Source organism: Botryllus schlosseri, chromosome 4, assembly GCF_051294905.1.
Source record: "Botryllus schlosseri isolate E-star chromosome 4, Bs_hap1, whole genome shotgun sequence".
Lineage (NCBI taxonomy): Eukaryota > Metazoa > Chordata > Ascidiacea > Stolidobranchia > Styelidae > Botryllus > Botryllus schlosseri.
Genome location: NC_137239.1, coordinates 26,923,818 through 26,947,123, shown reverse-complemented (window position 1 = coordinate 26,947,123; position 23,306 = coordinate 26,923,818). Strand labels below are relative to the sequence as shown.

The 23,306-nt window shown below is 40.6% G+C and overlaps 2 protein-coding genes and 1 long non-coding RNA gene across 3 annotated transcripts; 1 reads left to right on the top strand and 2 right to left on the bottom strand.

Annotated features, from left to right (window-relative positions):
* Window positions 1-2,088: 2,088 nt before the first annotated feature.
* On the bottom strand, window positions 2,089-8,672 carry LOC145437663 (uncharacterized). The gene is made up of 6 exons (XM_080314947.1): window positions 8,214-8,672; window positions 7,910-8,147; window positions 4,475-4,546; window positions 4,311-4,403; window positions 3,606-3,780; window positions 2,089-2,318 (listed from the first exon to the last, which is right to left on the bottom strand). Exons 1-6 carry the CDS (start codon window positions 8,378-8,380, stop codon window positions 2,110-2,112), a joined length of 954 nt encoding a protein of 317 aa, XP_080171073.1. The 5' UTR covers window positions 8,381-8,672; the 3' UTR covers window positions 2,089-2,109.
* Window positions 8,673-13,707: 5,035 nt separating this feature from the next.
* On the top strand, window positions 13,708-14,792 carry LOC145437664 (uncharacterized). The gene is made up of 2 exons (XR_013914706.1): window positions 13,708-13,963; window positions 14,439-14,792. It is a non-coding gene; the product is annotated as an uncharacterized LOC145437664 (long non-coding RNA).
* A 2,638-nt stretch (window positions 14,793-17,430) lies between these two features.
* On the bottom strand, window positions 17,431-23,297 carry LOC145437660 (kynurenine/alpha-aminoadipate aminotransferase, mitochondrial-like). Its single transcript, XM_080314945.1, has 10 exons — window positions 22,722-23,297; window positions 22,143-22,187; window positions 21,905-22,081; window positions 20,999-21,194; window positions 19,697-19,906; window positions 19,570-19,635; window positions 19,444-19,512; window positions 19,182-19,292; window positions 17,924-18,259; window positions 17,431-17,636 (listed from the first exon to the last, which is right to left on the bottom strand). Exons 1-10 carry the CDS (start codon window positions 22,841-22,843, stop codon window positions 17,586-17,588), a joined length of 1,383 nt encoding a protein of 460 aa, XP_080171071.1. The 5' UTR covers window positions 22,844-23,297; the 3' UTR covers window positions 17,431-17,585.
* Between the last annotated feature and the right edge of the window lie 9 nt (window positions 23,298-23,306).

Sequence of the window (23,306 nt, the reverse complement as noted above, 5' to 3'; positions counted from 1 at the left end):
AAAAACCGGGCGATATCGCTTATGACTTAATTACTTTCATACATTGGTAGTGTAAAGTTACGAGATTCCGAAATGAAACATTATGCCAACTACGAAGAACGATTAGTTGTGGTTTTCTTGTTCAATTGCCGATCGAAACGGGTATCGCTGTGTGAGCGTGGCAATAAAACTATACGGATCCTTACACACACCGCATATACGTTTGCGAGTCGAACTCGCGCGTGACTTGATTTCAGTACGCCGTCGCCTACCTACCCACCCTACGTCCTGTAGTGTGTGGATAATATCATAACACTGCTCCGATAAGCCGCGATTTAAACTCTGCCTTGCCGCTTCACGACTGGATATGATTTGAAAGCTTAGGCCTCGCCCTAATGTCCCGCAATCTGATGGATCACAGTCGGCGTCAATGTTTGACGCGAAAATCCAGTTATGCTGTAACACAAGTTTTGCTTACAACTCTCAAAGACTTTTCATCCGCGATCGTTGTAGATGTAAATTGTTTTGTTCCACTTCCGTGAAATTATGTACTTAACAACACCATTTCCTCCTCACTAACATTGAACTGAACGGCAAGAAAATGGAATTCGCATAGGAAGGAAATGCAAATCAATGTATACAGTCTTTTTTCAGGAAAGCTTGAAGATGATTAATCCCCGCATATCCTTCAGAACATTAAACTACGACGTGTAAAGAGCTGCTGTGGTGGTCAGCAACGAAGCACGTCTACTTATTGGACCTATAATTTTGGGTTATAGTTGCGAACATACATCCTGTAATTTCCAAATTTGCCACCTCCGATTAACTGCTAAAAGCATGGGACCAAAAGTCTTTGAAACTATTCTTCTACATATCTTCGTTTTTCAAAAGTCGTTGTGGCATGTCTAAATCGTTACTTCTACTTGCATCGATACTTTTATACTTCTACTTGAGTAGTAGCGTTGACTAATTTGACCACTTATGTACGTATGCAAGCTAATATGCAATAGCAACTACCAACACGGAGCATATCACCACACGCTTGTAATCGGCAATGACGTGAGATATGCACCTATATATCCTACATCCTTCCTAGATTTGACTTCTTGATGGCAGATGCGCAGAATCAGACTTACCCGTAATGTTACTTGAAATAGAGCCTTATAGATGTAACCTCATTTATCAGTTGCTGGCAGTAACTAGTTGTTGTTAGAAATGGAGGTCATTGAAGTAGCCTATGTCATAATATGAAAAGGCTAAGAGCCACTGACATAGCATTACGATTGAACATACGCGGTTGCACACACGCGCAAATCTATTAGTTTGGGTATGACACGATTTGACAGGCGCCAGTACAGATTCAGAATATTTCCGCAATGCCAACCGCGATGTACGAAAACTAGGAGGAAATCGGCGAGGCAAGTGTATAACCACAATTCGAACGGGGGCAAATTATTTCAACGAAGAGTGTTGATGCTACAAAATTATTCCCACAAATCACCAACGTGATGACTGATGACGGGATAAAGATCCGGAGATAACACTAAGATTCTCAGACACAGTGGAAATTCGATTGTCTTAATTGCAGTATTATACTCTAAGTAGCATATAGGCCTGCATTTGACATCAACAGACATGTTATACTTGAGTAGAGCATTAGTTGCTTTGATAACCACTGTTTCAAATTGAGCTCACCACGAATATGTGTGTGGGTGGGAGTGGATTATTCTAGTAACCTAACGGATTGACCATCGCGTATAATGCAGGACTGTCCACAGAAACAAACAATATGTCAGTGATTTCTTTTAGCCGATTAGCCCAGTGGTTTCTAACTAGTTTTTAAGTTTTGTTAACTCTTACCGTTTTAAATTATATTTATTGTTATTTTTTCGTCGCAGATGAAATATGCCTAAAAACAAAAGACCTAAAAGCATAATCCGACTATGAGACTACCCAAGCGACCCATACGTTCGAGGAGTCACTGGAATAGCCTAATCGAGCGCATAGAAAACGATCTGTCAGATGAGAGCTATACGGCTGATTTAGCGAATATTAACTTTCCATGTCAACGAAAGATGATATATGACGGTACCATATTATGGAGCGCTATCTTGTTGATATTGATCATAATCATTTAATTATAGGCAGGACGATATTCGAGTGTCCGGCAGTGACGCTGTCGCCTTGCTTCCAGAATCGCTGTGTGTTAGTCAGATAGTTCTTTGGAAGTTCTGGTGGGCGAGGCTTTAAAAAGTTCCACTTGTAAAACGATTTCCTAGTCCCGAAGTTGTCTTCGAAATTAGGAGACTTCGTGGAGTCGTGATCTTCCTTCTCGAAATCTGATCAAAGGGTTGCTACTTAGTGTCAACGGATTAGCATCTCACCATAGGACGCTTATTAGGGCACAGCTTGTCTTGGTGCTCTCAAAACATTATACTGCGACCGCCAAGGTGGGTGAGGCTGTTTTACCGTAGGAAAAGTAATGTTCCTATCCCTTATTATTAGTCGAGTAAACATTACTTCTTGGTGTTGTGTTATTAATTGATAAAATGCGCATGGCGTAACGTAGGTTTGACGTCCATAAGGATGCCTTTTTATACTATCATAAGTTGTTGCTTTGGGTATTCATGGTGTCTCGACTACAATGGCCAATGGTCATTTACACCAGGCCGATATTCTTCGTCATGATTTATCTGCCGACGTGTAGCACAGCCCGCTTCCGTTCTAGACCCTTTCAAGACACCGCTTGCGCGGATCTGATGGCACGGAGGCGCCAAGTGTCATGCGAGACGTTCGTTATTATACATCAGGGGTGGGCAAACTTTTTAGCTCGCGGGCCACATTCAACATTTGAATCCATTCGCGAGCCGCACCATATAAAATTGGGATACTAAGCCAAAATTCAATATTGCTATTCGATTAGCCTATAAAGCGACCGACGACATGGAAATAATATGCCAAACATTGATTTGATGATAACGTACACGCGTCAGAATCATTGACGGGAATTTAAAAGATGGTCGTCCTCATTGTCAAAATTAGGGATGAAAGTCGGTTGTCCCGATTTTTTAGAATTGGATATAAATTGGAGTCTGTGAGCATCCATTTGTTCATAGATATGCTGATTGTACTTTTGGTTTCACTCCAACACACACAATGCTGAAAGCATCCATAACCAACCATGCTGCCTTTAAATACGCTTCTACAATATATAAATTAAATACTTCTACACATGCAAAGAACGAATCTATCCAACACACTCGCGAATCGTTTTTTCCTAGTACAGCACGAACAGTTATAAACTTGCCCGTGTTGACAATCTAAAATCACACTCGTGGTCCGAATTAAGTCATCTACGTTTCACTTGCTGTGATGCTTAGTAATTGAAACCTTCCAAAATGCATGGGCCTCGAGTTCGGGGTATCGCGCCATACATGAAATAAAAAAATTACTATGGTATATATTTATGATTATTATGCTGAAATATATTAAGAAAAAGTTTAATCAAGTACCCACATTAATTTGATTTTCAGTGCGCATTTATCAATATTTGTACGTTTCTTGAGTCTTTCGCGGGCCGTACACAACGGTGTTGCGGGCCGTAGTTTGCCCACCCAGATACTCACCGTCGGTAGGCGCGCGTTCCTCTGGTATCTTTGGCAGGACAGATCGACGTCGATTTCCGTCGCCGTCTCGTGTTTCTTCGGCCATTCGTCTGTGGTAATTAGCGTTTGGTCGCATCGTTCGCGAAACTTGGATCGGCGGCAAAACCAGGCGACGTCGGCGCAGTATTACGTCTTTCTGCGATGGAGATGCATGGGTATTGTTATGGTGTAGTGTAGTGAGGTTAGATTTAGGGTTATAAATTCACTTCCTCAAGTGCTGCGTGCCTAACTGTAGTTGTAGGGTTACCATATACGTCCTCTTTTAAGAGGATTTGTCCTCTTTTTTGACTTTTTTGAAAGTGTCCTCGGAGGACGCCCTTTTGTCCTCTTTTTTGACATTTTGTCCTCTTTTTTGAAAATTTAGGTCATATTTAGAGCAAAATCCAAGTGATATGCCGTAAATTAGCACAGAAGTGACGCTCCGGCTGGGCGAAAAGTTGACCTTTTTTTTAGTCAACCGATCACAAAGTGGGAAAAATTCACCGATTTTTGAGAATTCTTCTCCGGTTTTGCAAGTCTCAAATTTCTGAAAAAGTGTCCTCTTTTTAGATTTCCAAAATATGGTAACCCTATGTAGTTGTTCATTGTGTCGCATGACCAGATATCAGACAACCGTGATAATCGTGTAGTTTACGCCGCTCCCTATGCGATAATATCTTCATATACCTGTTCTTCGTTCTGTTCTGAATCATTAACATCTTCATCGGGACCCTTCTTTATCACGTCTTTCGAACTTTCCGGTTTCTTCGCCTTCTCCAACTATTGTAAATTGTAGGTATAAATAAAATGAGTTGACATAGTAGTGACGAGAATATGAGATGCATATATACCTGCATTATGCTTTGCGCGATGTCCCCGATAACTTTTGGATCAAATGATTTAATGCGACCCGTGGATTTTCCCTGGAACGAATATACATCGTGTTATTACGCCCGAGAAGCTCACGTCGTCAAATTCTACTAGCAGCATAGAAATAGCGATTTCCAAGTAAGTAAATAAATGAGTATTCTAGGCCTGATTTTGACTAAAAAATGAAAACTGCTGTATAGAAGCAGTCTAAAAAATCATAAGCCCTGAAGCAAGTAGTGCTAGTACGCCTTCGGTAGAAAATTCACATTGTAAAAGTAAGCAGTTTCAGACCAAAACCTGAGTACAAGTGGGCTAAAATGTAATCACTTGAATACCTAGCGCAAGTAAGCAAACCATACTTGAGAACTTTGCAGAGGTGGTCAGTAACGAAGTACTTCTACTTTTTAAAAGTACTCAAGTGGTTTTCCTCTACTTCTGGTACTTACTCAAGTAGATCTGATTTTCTCTACTTCTACTTCGTAATATTTTGTGATCTACTTACTTACTTTTCGCTATTTTCAGTTTGACAAGTAGAAGTAGTTTAATTCCCCAATACGAAAGATAACCTGAGGAATTTTGGGGCTGTTTTCACGGAGTACCAACATTTAACACTCAAAAAAGTCAAGGCAGAAATTTTGTTGCGCTTCGCGCTCATTAGCTATGAAGTGACAAATATGTTTTCACGAAAGTGGCAGTGAATATAATTTAGGTACCGGATTGTTTATGGTTCCGCTTACACCGCATTGTGGCCCATATCAAATATTTCATCACAGAAAATATGGCCCACCATAACGTTTTGAAACTAACATTTCGCAATCTGGCAATTACCTATCCTATCGTTATCTAGCAGCCCATGACGTGTCCTGCTAATCTGGAAAATCCGAGTTTTTGGAACGTTACACCTATTTCAGCAGACCACCTTTGAAGTTTATGAACAAAAGACTGGAAATATATTTTCCGCTTTTTAGAAGTGGTATTTGTATTTCATTTTCAATTCCGAGTATGATACTCGGAGTATCATACTTTGAGATCTAATTACTTTCAGTTCTTTTGTCTGCAGAACAATGTTGAAGCATAAAAGCAAGTGTATAGTAATGCCTCTATTTTCCGAAAATAAATCTACACCAATTATAAATTTTACGATCCACAATATTTGTTATTAACGTATACTAATCGCGCGAAGTGTTGAAACCGTATCCGATACAACTTATCCGTATAGCTCTTCGCCTAAACTTGGGGCCCTATAACAGGGGTCGCCAACTCAAAATGGGTCGCGGGCCACTTTTCCAAATTCCTAGAGGCCGCGGGCCGCATGACATCAATATCGAGATAAAAGTAGGCAACGCAGTTCAACAACCACGTCTGATAACTCTACGTTATTACAATGCTGTGCTCTCTAACATGGGCGACGGTTATATCCACCACAAAAGAAATAATATTTAATTGAACAAACACAAATACAACAAAAAGTATCATGATCATCAATTTCATTATATTTTAAACTATGAGCTGAACACGATACCTGACAACACTCTGTAGCCGCTAAAACAGGGGTGGCCTACATTTTTGCTATTCACGGCTGCATTTCGATTAGGCTACTCAAACTCATGTAGCCTGCGGCCGCATACCGGTGGTTAGACGTGATAAACTAGCTGGGGCCCAATACCCACCTTAAACTATTCATGTCCATTGCCGGTACATTCCGAACTAATATATTTACGCATATCGGCTTACTATGCGCACCGAAATCGTTAGTAGTTATGTTGTAAAGAGCCAGAGGACACCGTTCTGTAGTCGCGCCAGGCGCGAAAAATTTTCTATGTTCATGATGAGTGAATTTCGTCAATAACTATTAGTATAGTTTCACATATTACTATAAAATATTTATCCTTTCTCGGCCAATGTGATCAGATTCACCGATTAAGCTGATGGAGGGGGTATCTTCGAAAACTTAGGATAGTTATTAAAAGTGTCGACAGCCGCATAATTGTTCCCTTCTACTGCCGCAGATTGGCCACCCTTGGATTAAAGAATCAATATTGGGGTTAACTAGACACGGTAGGCCTACTTGCTAGACAACTATCTCCTCGTAAAGCATGGTCTTTTGGAGAGCCCGAAGTCGTTTTTCAAACGTCTCGGTCTTGGCAGTGGTGGGCCACTGCACGTCAAGGCAATATGCCCATTCGTACCAGAAAATTCTTCATCCATGGAATGATATTACCATGCCGAAGCCGTATCGATTAGTGAGGAATAGTGATATTGGGCACATAGAATGGCTTACTTTGAACAACAACAACATCATGTTTCAACTGAAATCAATTCCAGCGTTTCAAATTGATTTACTAAGCGTTTTTCTGAATTTTTTTCAAATCAGGTCGCGGGCCGCATAATAGGACCTCGCGTGTTGGTGACCCCTGCCCTATAATATGGGGTAGGGCGCCATGCCATGATATTTTCTAAAACGGGGTCTTGTAGTAAACAAAGGGTTAGTATCGCATTTTCATATCAATACTATAATTTGCATCCCATAGTTTGCATCCCCAAAGAATGCTTATTCTGTCGAACATTGCTACCTCCTGGGATACATCAATATACGAATCAAGCTCTCTGCATCTTCCGAATAGCACAATTTGCAGCTCTTGACAGTCTATGCTAACAAATTAAGACTGTTTTCAAAACTACTTACTTACTTGAGTAGATTTAAAGTCAGTCAATTCTACTTCTACTTCAAGTAGTTTTAGGTGGCTTCTGGAAGAAGTACTTCTACTCATACTTGAGTAGATTTTTCGTCGCTACTTCTACTTCTACTTGAGTAGCTTTCTTGACTACTTTGACCACTTCTGGTACTTTGACAAAGTACAAGTAATCGTTACTGACCCGTCTAGGGTTGTTCAGATTTGAAAAATGCTGCTTTTAGAGTGCTCTGCAGTAACCTCTAACGCTTGCTCAAGCGTAACGACGGGAGTTGCTTATCTATTCGCAGGTTAGCGATCTGTAGTTTTATCGATCCGGGTCGGATCAGGATTCCGAAAAACCATGATCCGTACATACTACATATCTAATACTTAACAGCTCAGATTCTATGATTTGTTGCAATTATCCAATATCATAATGGTACAATAAACACTGGGCAGTGAGCAGTTGGCAGCGAGCAACAAATATTCATTCCTTCCCGAGCTTTGATGCCTGCATTCACATTTAACATTTCCTCGGACATAGCTGTGAGTCACGGCATTGGCAAGCGGAGTATCTTTACAACAAAAGTATTACTACGTGAACCCAGTCCCAAAAATCGTAACCACGATGAAAAACCTATAAATATCTTTTCACACTATGCTAGGGACTGATGCTAGGAATTGATAACGTGATAAATGATCGATTCAAAATGCATTACAGTTGATTATAAGCTCACTTACCGCTTGTAGAAGGAATTTCGTCTTAAGCAGTCGTCTCTGTGTAGGGTTACGCACGGGTCGGAATTGATCAATGTTCGATTTTATTTGGTTCACAGGGACGCCTCCGTAGCGCCCCAAATTTACCAAGGGCCTTATTCCGCTTGTCTTGTTCATTTCTTTAACGTCGGATAGCCTCCTGAGCAAGGCCTTCTGAAATGCTTTCATGTCGTCTGAATACTTCAAAATGTCTTTCGATCGCCTGGACGTATACGTTATAGATATAATCATACTGCAAATCACAATTGCAGATGTCTATTGGGCTTACCTTCTCCAGATGTTGATTTCGGCTATTTTGTCGTCTTCAATCTGTCTTTGAATGACACGATACCTCTTGACTTCTAAAGTATTTCTCATCGATGTGAGCTTACGCTGTCTTTCAACGTGCATATGCACTCTTGCCACACGTCCACCTGCGCTAACGCTCACGTCCATATTAGTCAAACACAATATATGCAGCCTATACGGCGTACGCACCAGCTCAACAAATTATGCTATGGATCAAAATTAATCAGGTGTCAATGCCATTTAGACTAAGGGCTACTACAGATATGCAACAGCGTTACGGGCAGACTTGGACTTTGCACGACTACATAATTCTAGTAGTCTAATTACGACTGAATACCAACGGAATGTCGGTAACCTAGTTCTAATTGTACTCGAATTCGTGAAATTCTCTATGCTCTAATTTTAATTGTATTTTCTGGGTTATGGAAAATGCTACAGGAGAACTGTATTATATAGAGCAAAACGAGCTAAGCTTGGCGTACATTTACCATCTCATGCTTGTGAGAAGGAATTCTGAATAGATATGAACTGAGATTGATTATATTGTTATATTTCTTTCTAATTCGGAATCGAAAAAGGTTTTGCGAATTATTAATTCTAATTCTAATCATATTTGGAAAAAAGTGTAGCTCTAATTTGAATTCTAATCTAATTTGAGAAAGCTGAAGATGTTCTAGTCGCCCAGCTCTGGTCGCGGGCCTTGTGACATTGAATGTGACAACGTCATTCGCGACAAAACCACTCGAATAGGGGATTCTGATCGATTGTATAGCAAACAATCTACATATATATGTGTACACCAGTCCTCCGCATTGTGAAGACTAGTAGGATCGGTGTTATCACTCTGATCATATTATTACTATGCTTTTCTTCTCGTATCACCATCTCGATTCGACATCATGGCGAGCTTATAATTCGAAAACTTCATGCCTCCGTTGTTTAGCAGCGTGAGATGTCGTCGAACCGCATCATTTCAAATGAACACAACTCATTATCGGTTTTTGAATAATTGACAGGGACAAAGTTAAAATTGGCATGTACTTTTACTGCTAAATTTCATGCCTATACTACAGTCTCGTGCAGAGGCAGTCGTAGTATAGCCAAGATTTGATATACCCATAAGTAGAAGTATCCACTTGTCGCTTGTTGTTGTTTGTTTGTGGTATTCATGGTGTTTGTCGACTACAATGGTCATACACCAGGCAGATTTGCTTTATTTCGATTCCATAGCTGCCGACTTGTAGCACGGTCTCCTTCTAGACCTTTTAAGTCAGCGCCTAAGCGGATGAGAGTGCGAGGAGGAGCCTAGATAACCTAGAAAACCTAGATAATAAGATACCTCGGTCGGACTTGAACCCGCAACCAATTGGAACTGCAACTGTGGATCATACCACTACCTATCTCGCTACCTCGTTGTCGCTGGCTCTCAAATCATTATGACGGGGTACAACTGTAATAATTTCTAACAGATATTAAATCCACTTCGTATGCTTTTCAACCATTAAAATGATTTGAAAATTCCAAGACAACCTGTTTACAACCTGACATTTTCGTGAGATACTGCTTAGCCTTTGTCAGTTATCGTCAATACGCAGCAATGTATTACAACGAAACACCGCTTCAAATGTTGCCAACACTCCTACCTAAACGATGCTCATGTCAAAAGTCCTTTCCCAGGACACGAACAACTTTTGTTGTAAGTGTTCTATGTCATATCAGGATAATTGCTCGGATATGGAACACAATTGCATGTGTAATTAGTAACCAGATACGACTCGGGACAAAGGCGAACAGTCATCTGTGATACATTGTGTATCGGTGTTTTGAAGATACACGATAATGTTTTCACTTTTGATTGTTCGGCGCATCAAAGTATATGTATTTATTTGTTGATGTCATATCTAACGTCATAATAAATATATATAAACCGTTTTCTACGAATAGTTTTAGTTCACGAAATGACGAAATAGTGTATAGTATCATTGACTGTTTCTTCTTACACTGCCGCTCTACGCTTGATGTTGACTGTGGCAACGGTCCATTGGTGCAGTTGTTCATTGACTCCCAACATTCCGCTTCCCAGAGAATGTCATGGTCTGGCGCCCTTCATATTCGGAGAAATATGCAGAATACGATCAGCGATAGGGTGATGTAATGCCGAACTCAGCATTGTGGTATTATATAATTGGAATATTATGGCTGACCTATAAACAATATTTTTCATTTAAGACGCCTTCGGTAAAATACACCTACTCATACTCATATAGGCATGTGTCCCAACAAAGCAGCTTAAATTAGTAACTACTAACTAGTGTAGAATTGGAAATAACATTGCATATCAACAATCGCATCACCAAGTATGTTGTTAAAATGCAATGTTATTTCCGATTTTCCATTAGTTGCTGGCGATTAGCCACGGCGAGAGTCAGCCGAACATATTCGGGGTTATTTCAATATTAATATATTTTATTGAACTGTGTGTTAAAGTTCTGTACCTCCAAGAAGCACTTTAAAATTATGATCGTTGTATGAATCTCACAAATTATCAAATGCAGAAAACGACGTTGAATTTTTTAATCAATTGTGCAACATATTTTCATTTGTGCATGCCAAATATATATTGACCAGACCTGTGAGTTTTGAGCGACTGGTATTACCGGTTTCGTGGTCGTTCTACTGCCACCTAACGGTACATATGGTATAGTGTTCATGATCTTTATTTTTGATGGATTACATATCATGACGCTCTTTCACGCTCCCCATATTCTCCACCTTAGTATGCGTCCATCTCCGAGTCGTTTTCTGGGCTTACCAAGAGGACGAGCCCAGATAAACCTTGAGCGGTTAGATAAATTTCTGGCGCTTGTTAGGCTATAGCAGTGGTCGGGAACCTATGGCTCGCGACCCATATATGTCTCTTTTGGGTATAAGATATGGCTCTTTGCCAAATATTTATTTTTGTAATGAATTAATCAATATTTGCAACGAGTTGTTGGTAAATTTTAATCACGACCAAAATAATTATTCTCGTGGCAGTACAAACATGTCTTTGAGAGGTAAAGACGATGTCGTCTTCAGGTTTAGCGGCTCGGATCCCCTCTTTTCAAAATCATTAAATTTAAGTTACTGTCACTCCGGCGGCCAATATCACTCGCGAATTCTATGTACCCGACTCGAAATCTTGAATTGCGCGATACGTTGATTAATCAAAGAGCATATCACTGTAAAAAATCTGGTAGATTTACTGGGAAATCTCTGTAAATTTTACCACGAATTACCGGTCGCAGCCAATTACTGTGCGTAGCTTGTCATTTTACATTTTGATATATAATATTACCTTGACATAGCTGTAAAGTAAGTTACCAGAATTTCTTCCCAAAATTACTGACAGTTACTCGTTACTGCAGTTTACCGGGCTATTGGCAAAATTGATTAGCTTCAAAATCGCTGCAGCCAATGTATAAGTAGAACTGACTGTTACTGATATATCATTCTAGAGGTGATCTGACCTGATTGAACCTCGTTTGCGAGACTGGGGTCTATCATACCGAAATTGTTGGCTCTAGTATCAATTTAAGCTTAGTAGGGTACAAGAAATAACTGACAATCGTAGCTAATGTGGTACACCGTAGCCATATATTATATTATAAGGCAATGGCTGTACGGCCAGTCTCGCTGGTTACATTCGTTGTCACGGATAAGGCTGATAAGTTAGAAAATTAGTTCAGGATGTATAATATTGCTCGGGGAAACTAGAAATATCAGCACCGCATGCTCAGCTGACCATTTGTTGATGGCGGACAAGGCGACCTGTAATAGGTTACATTAGGTGACTGCTTTATCTGAGATTCGTAGTAAACAACCAACGCACAACTGTGACATCACAAGCAGCGTCTGGTTAGGTAAGTACAGTAAGTAGTGAACAACACATGGAATATATATCAATTTATTCGAAATTAGATGAAAAAAGGGACTATATGCAATCAATGTTCCCTCTAATTTTTCAAGAGTCTGCGCAAACACGCCAACTCACTGCGCAGGCCCTCGGACAACAGTGCGCAACCACCCTCCAATAGGGTGATAAAACTAACTTCTGGGGGGCTTCGCCCCCCAGACCCCCCTACGGCTCTAGGCTTCTTACGGTACTTATCATGTACATTGGGTGCCCATTTAGTAGTAGCGTCCCTAAACGCGCGAAGCGCGAAAAAATTTGTAATTCATGATTGCATCGGCCAATATGATCGGGAATTGCATATATATATTGCTTTCAATTTTTATCCTCTCCCTGCTCACATAATCAGATTTACCGGTAGAGCTGATCCAATGAGGTGTGTTGGAATAGATAGGCCCTCTAAATAATAATAAAACATCTTCGGGCATACCCGTTGATATAATGACTTCGTTACATGATGCTATTTCGTGACCCCCTGTCTGCCATGTCAAAAGATATTGAAATCGCCAAAACGTACTAAAGTAAAAGACGTTCAAGATTTGAAATTGGTATTTCTTAACTGGAAAATAATGTTCCCTCGATATGGAATTTGTCTTGTTGTGGGACTCGGATCGCCAGGACAGGAACATTCGGCGCCAGCCATTTAGGCGCCCATGGACATGGACAATTACAGATATATTTGTATATATCGAAGTTTTCGGTCAGCACCGGGGCAGTCTTTTTCGCCCAAGGTTTTCTCGCTGCTGATCATTCTGGCGGACTTCTTGGATTCGCATGTTACATAGCCTTGGCGCGGTAATGGTCGACGCCCAGCTGCCCATTTCTATAAATCATGCCTAATTTTTGTTGGGAAAGGGTACCCAATAATCAGATATCTTACAATAATAAAACGCGCGTAGAGCGAAAAAAAAATCCTGAAAAATTTCAAAAAATACACCATGATTTGTATTAAGTCTCGAAATAATTTTGGACCCCCTTCGAGCTCGGCCCCTCCAATTGGGGGGTTTGGGGTGCGAAAGTTACGGTCCTGAGTAAATCTTACGCAATGTTCATGCCACGTGGAGAAGACTATCATTCGTTAGTTTCTCGCAGATTAACTTCGAGCTAGCCCATTGTTATTTATAACTTTGTTAAACCATGTTATTTCGCCATTCCCAGAAAATAATGCGCTATTGAAATGATATCGCTCACGTGTACGAGGCCATACTAAAAAAATATCTTCCGTGAGGCGCAGGTGAGTGTGAACTCTCATTTCTTTACGGAGCGCAATAGTTACCTTTGCGGGGCGCACTTGTACCTCGGTTTCAGACTTCAGTGATAACACTATTTGGCCCTGGCAATGTTCCATCTTAATTTTCACGAATCTGCGCGCCTGCGTGGTCCATTGGACAACAGTGCGCAACAACTATAAAAAAAAACATCATTTTTGATTTTTTGTGCGCAGCGTAGATTTTCTGTGCGCAGATACCGTTTCAGCACTGCGCATTTGCGCACGTGCGCAGCTTAGAGGGAACATTGTATGCAATGATAAATGTTTCTGTATGGGAAAAAACGACCCAGATCAAACATTATAACGTGGCCAGTAAATATTATCGGTGTCATGTGTCAGCGGATGAATACCATTTATTACGAAATCGTTCGAGTGTCGTCTGGCCAGTGGCCAATGGCCATTAGTGAGATCCGAGCAAAGGGTGGAGCGAAGCTTGTTGTGCTTGAAGAAAGTGGACACGATCGATGAAGATTCCTAGGAATGCTGAATGGAATACGCATCTTAAAAGGTAATACAGTACTACATAGTATTTGTTACAGTGATTGTCTGACTCTGCACACCAGCCCTCGATGACTTAGATTTCATGATTGATATATTTCATTCGCCGCATTTTCTGTTCTATTTTGGGATATTTTTCGACTTATATAGTGACCACATACTCCGCTGCGGAGGAGTTGAAACTGTTGGCTTGGTAATGTCATTTTCGGGCCATAGCATAGATATGTTTTCATCCACTGCTGGATTTGTTTGCCACACATGCCACCTTAAATTAGGAACCTTTTGCTTCAATACAGAGATAAAGTCATGAATCTCTGCTGTGTCATGTAAAAGACGGAGCCGTCATCACACAATGTGCCAGTACCGGTACTTCAAAACATGTTATATTTTTGTTAGCCTATTTGTCTTAGTCTTTATAATGTCATGTCCACTGTCCAGGTTAGGAACTTTGCTTTATTAGCGACTTACGCATGAATTCTTTTTAGTGGAACTGCAAGATACTACTTACACAGAAGGAATGAGAACGAGAAAAAGAAACAATTGGAAGTTTGGCCGGTGGTGGAATTAATTCACGTTTTCTTGAGACCACTCGTGTTACTGCATGTCTCCTAAAGAAGAATTAGACCTCCAGCAGCAATATTTTCCCATCTATAACCACTTCATCGTCATATCATGAATGAATATACAGTTTGTTCCAATGTCGTTTTGGGGATGTGAAGAAAATGTTGCGATATTCTTGCATCGCGTTGCTTTGCGATAGGTATGGATGTACGTGAATTTAAAAGCTGGTATGTAATCCTGATTTACAGGGACAGCATGTAGGTAGGTAGGCGGTAAAATGACAGTCTCGATCGCAAATCTACAGGAGAACATGTAGATTAGATATACTGGAGGTGACTAACATTACAGTCTGGCGTGTAAAGTGAGATTACCGGGCGAGTGTAAGTTAAATTTACATTGACTAACGGTAATGTTAGATTACCACGAAATGTCTGGCTACCGTGCTTCCAAACATTTCGCGGTAAATCGAGGTTTTTATTTTTTACAGTGAGCAGACACGGCGCCGCCCATTTCAAAATGCAGTTTTCAAATACGCATTGTCTTTCTGATCTACGTCGCGACATGAACTGTTGTGAATGTGACAATTACAAACTCGAATTACAAACAACGCCATAGCTATCCACGTTCTTGATCGGTACGTATTGCTCTGTGTAGTACCTGCGATAAAATGTATACGTGTAGCGCAACGTTATGTTGCCGCCGAATACTTTGAGAAGTCGATAAGTATTTAGATTTTCGTAATCAGTGTGACATTCACATTCGATTAATATCAGTTGTAAAAAAATTCTAAGCTACATATGAATGGTGTTATCAAGGGTGAGGCTTGGCCCGTCTGTTCTATACCTCTCGTTTCGACCTTGATTTCCGAACAATAAATATACCAGATTTTACTGAGAAAATATGGCGCACACGATGAATCCCATGCAGTGAACTCGAATTAGTGCTACCATGACGTCATAAATTTTCAATTGTGACGTAATAGTTGATTGGCATGTATGGCTCTTTGGGAGTTGAGATGGAAAAATAGGGCCAATATGGCTCTTCGGACAAAAAAGGTTCCCGACCACTGGGCTATAGCCTACCATATGTGCATTGCGGATAGTCGCGATTCGAACACACAACCACGGTCTTCACGATTGCGACTGTGGTATTATGCAAGTATGTACGACGCCAACTCGGGTGGCGACTGACTCTGAAGGCCTAACGGCCCCTCGTCGTCTTCCAGACCATACCGCAATTTGTTTTGTATACTTCTTTATTTATTGATATGACGAATAAAAGACTATCTATCTAGATCTAGGCTATCCATCTATAACTCGGCACAATTTTCACTCAAACGTTCTGTGCTGCCCTGGATGATACGAAGAGACTTCCTAATCGATTATGGGCAGTCGAGATGAAGGTTATTGCTCGATTTGTATAATCACGAGAAATGGGGAAGGAATCGACTTATAGGGACACATAATATGTAGGCATATATCCTTGAATAAAATCAGAAAATCACAATTTTCATCCGCAAGTGAGTAGATATCTAACACGTATCTGCCTATTTATCTACTAGGCCTACATGTTCTTACTTGTGATGATCAACACAACTTCAGTCAGTACTATAGGGCAAGTTTTTAAAACATTTGCAACGACAGCTTCCTATATACTCAAAATCTATGTACTATGTTTTAAGCTGTTTTGAGGGATTTTATGGTACAACCTTTAGCAACTTTTCTCTATTTTTCATACCAATTTTTACTGCAACATTTATCAAATATTGCGCAAAAATGTACAGAGCAGTGATTTAAAAACATGCTATAAACTATTTCTAGTCTGGCTCTATTCTCTTTGATTTGCATAACAAAGAGCTATATGATGGGTTTAGCTGCATCTCACTGTTGTTTATGACACAATGGCTTGCAAGCAAGCAGCTCGACTACCCCTACGTAACACGACCGTGCCTGAACAATATGTAAATAGATCGCTTTATTAATTCTGTCGTTTCAATTTGAGATAGTTTCCCATTTCACGAACACCCAGGCGAGACCGCCGAAGATTACATTTTCACTGGGTCACCTTATTCATGCTATTGATTTTGTTAAAGTCGCCAAGACTGAGTTTTTCTGCAACGCCTTAGGTCAAGCTTGCAGACCTAGTGGGTTTGCAGTGTGTGTTATTTGATTTGTTTTAGGGGGATGGGATTATCGCTATGCTGTTTGGCTTCTTTTTTCGGGGGGGGGGGGATTATTGCCGCATTGCGTAATTTTCTTGCTGTGTACCGAGAAAATATGTAATTTTCGCCGGTCTCGCCAGAATGTCCGTGAAATGGCAAAGTAACAAATTGAACAGTTTTGCAGAAACTAGGCTATACAATGGAACCCTTGAAGTATCTCATATCCTACTAATTCAACAAAAATTATAAATGCAACTTTTGTCAAAATTAAGTGCAACTTTCTCGCGATTTCAGTACAACAATAACTTGCCCTGGTCATTACGTATCATCAAACTTCAAGTTCACCAGAGTAATACGCCGTATATGTCACGGACAAGCTATTTCTTCATTCGAGTACACCCAATACTTTCCCCGGATAAAAGAAAATAACCTCTTGCTGCAACATACGACTTCTTGTGGACCGATAAACTGCAAAAACCTGCGACCGCGCGTGCCAGACGTGTTCGTAACAGCAATATTGGTTGTCCGCAATTTATAATTAGTTTCAAGCGACGCATACACAGCGGTGAACTGGTAACCGTAATGGTGGTGCTCTACCGCGCACATATGCATCTACTCATTGTATTGTATGTATTTATTTTGCAAGTTAGTCAGTACCCCACTAGAAACCCTTGAATTCCCCACTGTTTGGAAACCATCTGCTCCAAAAATACGAACTTCGATGGACTAGTGTAGTTGTACTGCGTCGTACTTCATTGTAGTACAGCGAAACCAGTTTATTGTGATTCAGTCCCAGTAAAGCATATATTGATAACCGAAAAAAGATAGCCCAAAAGCAACATTATAATAAATGCAATCATCACAAATATCATATCATCGACGAGCCGCAAAGAAATATTCCGAGAAGTCTTCACAATGCTGAGATTTCATCGCGAACGACTTCCGAAAACCGTCGGATTCCCTGAAAGAAACAACGTGTGTAGGCTATACTGCATGATAATGACTGATATGGTTGCGCATAACTATGGATAATGTCCATTGTCGATGCTGACAGACTGATGTATCAACTCACTATGAATTGCATGTAGTGAGCGTTTAGGTTAAGTTTCTAACGTTTCTTTCCAGCATAATTATTTATGCGAGTGGGTAAATCATAAATATATGCATAATTATATATTGTTTTATCTTAATACACCCAAATACTCCAAATATCCGGACGATGTACATTGTACAACGTTTAAAATTCACCTCGTCCATTTCCGCCGGAGACGCGGACGAGTAAGATATCCGGCAGTACGAGGAAGGCTTTACCGGGTCCACAGAAAACCACGAACCCGGAATGAGGACGACTTCCTTAGCGAACGCACGCTTGAGAATCATCTCGCGCGTGTCCTGCACTTTTGGGATCTTGATCCAAAGAAACATGCCGCCTGTAGGAACGTTCCATTCCGCAACTCCGCTTAACCACTTGGTTAAGCTGTTGATAGCCGCGTCTCGCTGCGATTTATAGAAAGTTCGAATCGATTCCAAATGCCGCTTAAAGCCCTCCATTTTCCAAATTTCGAGTAGATTGATGGCGAGTGTCTGTAAAAGAAAAATCTTTAATCCCTGTCCAAGGGTGATAATCTATTGCGCCACACAATCAGATGTGGTCAGTAACGAAGTACTTATACTTATTCGCAGTACTCTAGCATTTTTGAGACTACATACCCAAGCGTTTATGATTTTAGACTACTATCACTTCAGCTTGGACAGTTTTTGAGCAAAACCATGCACTTATACTTTTGCGATTTGGATTTTCAAAAGCTGAAGGAGGATTTTGAATAAGTTTCATCGCTATTATGAGTGAAATTGTGGTAGGAACCGCGTGAAAGAGTCCTGTGTCTCGGTAACATAATATTTCTTTGAAGTTTGTACTTATCTGCAGTTTCATTAAGTATTTTGTTTTAGTCGCGAAGATGCATCTCTTCACCATCCATCTAACTCAGTCTTTCTGAACCTTTTGATCGGCCGTACACCCTGTTTATTTTCAGGCTGCCACCAAACCCTGGTCTTGAGTCCCCATATAGGTTTCAACAAAACTTACGATAGGGGCAATTTCATCACTATCACACAGACACCCGATACGCAGCAAACACACTCTTTCCGTATCGAATAAAGCCCTGGATTACATATTGTACGGACGAAAGACTGATGCATTTCGTACCCCTTGCTTTGGTGCTTCGTACCCCAAAGGGGTTCACGTACCCCTGGTAAGAAGCCATGAATTCGAACAGCTAAAAGAATACGACCCCTCGACAAAATCTACTTTTTGAATCAACTTACATGAGTACTTTTCAGAGCTTTCAATTTCTACTTTCACTTGATGTAGATTTGGCATTATTGGAAACTACTATAGTTATACATGTAATTGAGTAGAAATTGATTTCGTTACTTCTACTTCTGTAGCAAAGCAACGCTGTTTACTTTGATCACCTCTGGATGCAAAACTCTGGAGTCGACCAACCTGAGTGACGGTGTTGCAATGCATCACGTTCGACTGCTGGTCTAGAATGATTCTTTCCATTAGAGGTTTCGGCCCGGATACCCAGCCGATACGAAATCCAGCAGAAAGAATCTGAAAATTTGCCAACTGAGAAAACAATGCGCACGTAAACACTATTGACTGCGCTAAACATATGATTGTTGATATTGTTGTTGTTTTCGTTATCTACTTTGACCACCTCTCTCACAGTACAGAACACTATTCATCGATGGCAACAACCAACCTTTGACATCGAGTCACACCGAATCACTCTGCCATCCGAGTCCATCGATTGATAGCTCGGATCCAACTCCTAAACACCACGATTGAAATCTATCATTTTGTCATCGATTCCAAGATATCTACAAACCTCCTTGAATTGAAGGAGAAAATACGGGTCGTCTTCGATCAGAAGCAGGTTGTAGGTGTGGGCGATCTGGATAATGCGAGAGCAAATTCAAGGCACGAGTTTTGTCAAAGGTTTCAGAATTTGAGACTTGGTAAATTCTCTTCTTCCTCTCCGTGGAGGTAGACGCGCCGGTTGGGTTACCGCAGTTGGGGACGGTGTACAAAACTTTCGGTATGTCGGACTCGGGGTCTAGCGCATCCTTCGGACTCCATTTGCTCAACACTTTGAGCAAACTGTCAGGATCCAAGCCGAGGTCGTCCGTTTTGACGCCGAGAATCTTCACAGGCAACGGATCAAGCTGGAAACGAGAGTGGTTCTCAACGAATTAAATACGACACACTCCTAAAGATCATTGATAAAAAACTGCACTGAAAAAATTCGGTGTGAAAATTTATCCCCAAAATTAGTCTGAAAAAATACACAATTTAATGTGAATCGCAAAAACGTTGATGATTTACCAGCAAATTTTAATATAAGTTAAGATGTCCACCAAAGCACCCTGAGTCCAAATTTTAGAAAGATTACTATATTAGTTTTGAAGTTATGGGCGTGTCACTGATATTCCAATTATTGGGGTAGTCCTGCCCCAAGTTATTTTCAGAGCTGGTCAGTAACGAGGTACTTCTACTTTCTCGGAGTACTACAGGCACTATTTACTCAACTACTTCAACTAAATAGTTTTCAGTTTTATAGGCAAACTTAAAACACTTACTTTTTACTTACTTGGGAGATCACTATTTCTAGTTGCACTTGAATAGAAATTTAGGAGGTTACTTCTACTTCTACTTGAGCATACCAACGACGTCGACTTTGAGCACCTCTGGCTATTTCGAAGTCTAATAATCTCAAAGATCCTCACAACTAGGGTTGTGCTTAAAGCAAAAATCAATTTAAAACAAACATGTTTAAAACAAGTCCCTCATGTTGTTTTTTCTACGCCATGACGTCACGTATGTTCAATTGTGACGTCACTCATAGCAGATTAATATAAGGTAGATTTGCTCCCTTGACGAAATAGGCTTCCAACCCCTGTCATATATAAGGATCAAAAATATCTTTAAACAGGACTACATCGTCTTGAAGCATTTTTACGGTCGGCGGTCATCATCATCAGAACATTCATTCCGTACCAAGGATCTTTATCTACGTACTATAGCTGTTAAACCAACTATTTCAAGGGTTCCAACCATCCCAAGTCGTATACGTCGGCTATATATCGGGTGGTAATCGTCATCCGTGGGCTCATGCAACTTGTTTGTGGAAAGTATTTGAACAATTATGGCATAATATTACAACTTGCAAAAAAGGCATTTGTTTAAAACACTGTTTAAATCATGTTCCAAACAAAGTTCTTCAAACAACCATTTGTTTTAAATGCAGCCCTACTCACAACTGATAAGGCTCCCGTATAAACTGGATCCTCCACGAGCACATGATCTCCAGGCGACAGGAACGACGTCAGAACTTTTGACAGTCCGTCCTGACAGCCCGCCGTGACGCAGATTTCGAAATTGCCGTTCTTCATCAGCGGGGGGTCGTGATACGTCCGGTGCAGCGTCTCAAGCCACGAGCGAAGTTCTGGAATACTGGAGTCAGGATCATCGTTACAGGACTGTGTGGTAAATGGCTCATGTCGTCAGGCATGAATGATGTCCACAGACAGGGACTTAGCTCATTCTTAGTCCAATTATTGTGAAATGCTGCAATTTGAGAAATGTTTCTATTATGCTCTAATTTGAATTTCAATATAATTTTTGGTTTTACTGAAAATGTTACATAAGAACTATATAGTGCGAAACGACTCAAGATTTCTGTGCCGACACTTGCCATTCTCGTGCTTGTGCTAATTAACACATATTTAATGTGACCTGAACTGGATTTTTGTTGTGTTTCGTTTTATTTCGACTTTAAGTCAATTTCCAATTGCGCATTCAGTACTTCTAATTCTGATATAAAATTGGGAAAAGCTGAATATTTTCTAGTCGTCCAACTGTGACGGAGTGGTGTTGCAGTAATGCTTCATTTCATCAATCGTGCCGACAGAGATTGGTGTATTCTGTATTGGGTTGCATTAAGATTAATCATGTACAATTATATAGTTTTATAGTTGAATTAAATTCCTCTATACATCATATGCTATCAGCTCCACAAAATATTCATTTATGTGAGTGACAGATATTGGAGTATTTGGTTGTATTAGGAAAATCATGCACAATTATTCGTTTATTTGGGTGCGTAGCTTCTAAATAAATGCATAATTATACAATGTACAAGCCTCGCAATGTGACGATCGTACCCGGTGGTCTCTGAATACTGCAATGCTCTCGACAGCTCGCTACCTTCCATTGTGAATTCGCTGCCATCCTTTGCTTCGACTCGGATCGATTTGTACGGAAAAGTCGTTGGGTTAGGGATCCCTCCTCCCAGTGATATCAAGGTGGGCGGAGCGGAAACGACATAGGACGTGGATTCCCTGAATAGAATCAGTCGGACTCGATTCAACACGAGAAATTCGCGCCAAAACTAAACGTCACCTTAGGGCGCTCGGTTTTCTCGCTTTGCTGATTTGGCTGATGAACCTGGAAACATATTTTCATTTTCAAGCGGCATCTACAGCGAGAATTACTATCAATTCAAGACACCATAATATTTCGATGAGATGAAAATAGATGGATGTGACGGTATCAAAACTACTTGGAGAAGTCTCTCAGTAAGACACCAACATTTTGACCTGGAACAGGTGAGCAAGAGGCGAGTGTACACAAAATTGAAATCAATAAAAGGTAACATAAAAGAACATGAGATGAAAATGATCCAGTGGTTATGATTTTACACTGCATTTACTTATACTTCACAATAATCAGTTTTTAGGTACAATTCACCTAGAATACTTACGTCTTCTCCTACTTTCAATTAGGTAGGCTACTTCTATTCGTACGCGACAGAAATTTACCTCGATATTACTACTTCTGCGTGAGCAGCCTACCAACGACGACTATTTTGACCACTTATTTCAAATCGCAGACCTCGTCAATGAAACGCACGGCTATGAGCAAGTTAGTTCGAATTCATGCGAAAACTTAAGCCGTTGTACCAGGAATATTTATTCTGACCTGCTATAATTCATGACGAAATCCTCTAATCTACCCGTGAAATTGGATGCTAACAACCAGCAACGGACGCATTGACAAAGCTTGCGAGTCAACAATAGCGATATTTGCTGATTGGGCGGCATTGTCACCAACGTGCAGCCATGCGTGCAACTGGAAATGTTGACCACGCAGCTGAAAGTTTAACGCGTTGCGTATCCGGACAGTTCTGTCCGCATCGTATTCGGAGATTTCGTCGTTCTGGCGCGAAGGAATGCAGTTGTGAATCGCACGTAGGACTGTAGTCCTACCACAAGCGCGCAAATAGTGGTCAGTAGCGCAGTGGTATGTGTACCGCTGCAACACTAGTAGGTCACGGGTTTAAATCCGACCAGGTTACTCTCCTCCTAGCTATATGATCCGCGTACGCTTTGTGTTACAAAAGCTTGGGCTGTGCTCTAAGTCGGCAGCACGGAAAAGCATGTTAAAAATAGCGGACTGGTGTAAATCGCCGTAGGCTAGTCGAAACACCTCGAATGCCAAAATCAACATCGGCCTGGTGTAAAATTACTATAGATGCCGCGAGACCATGAATACTTAACAACAATA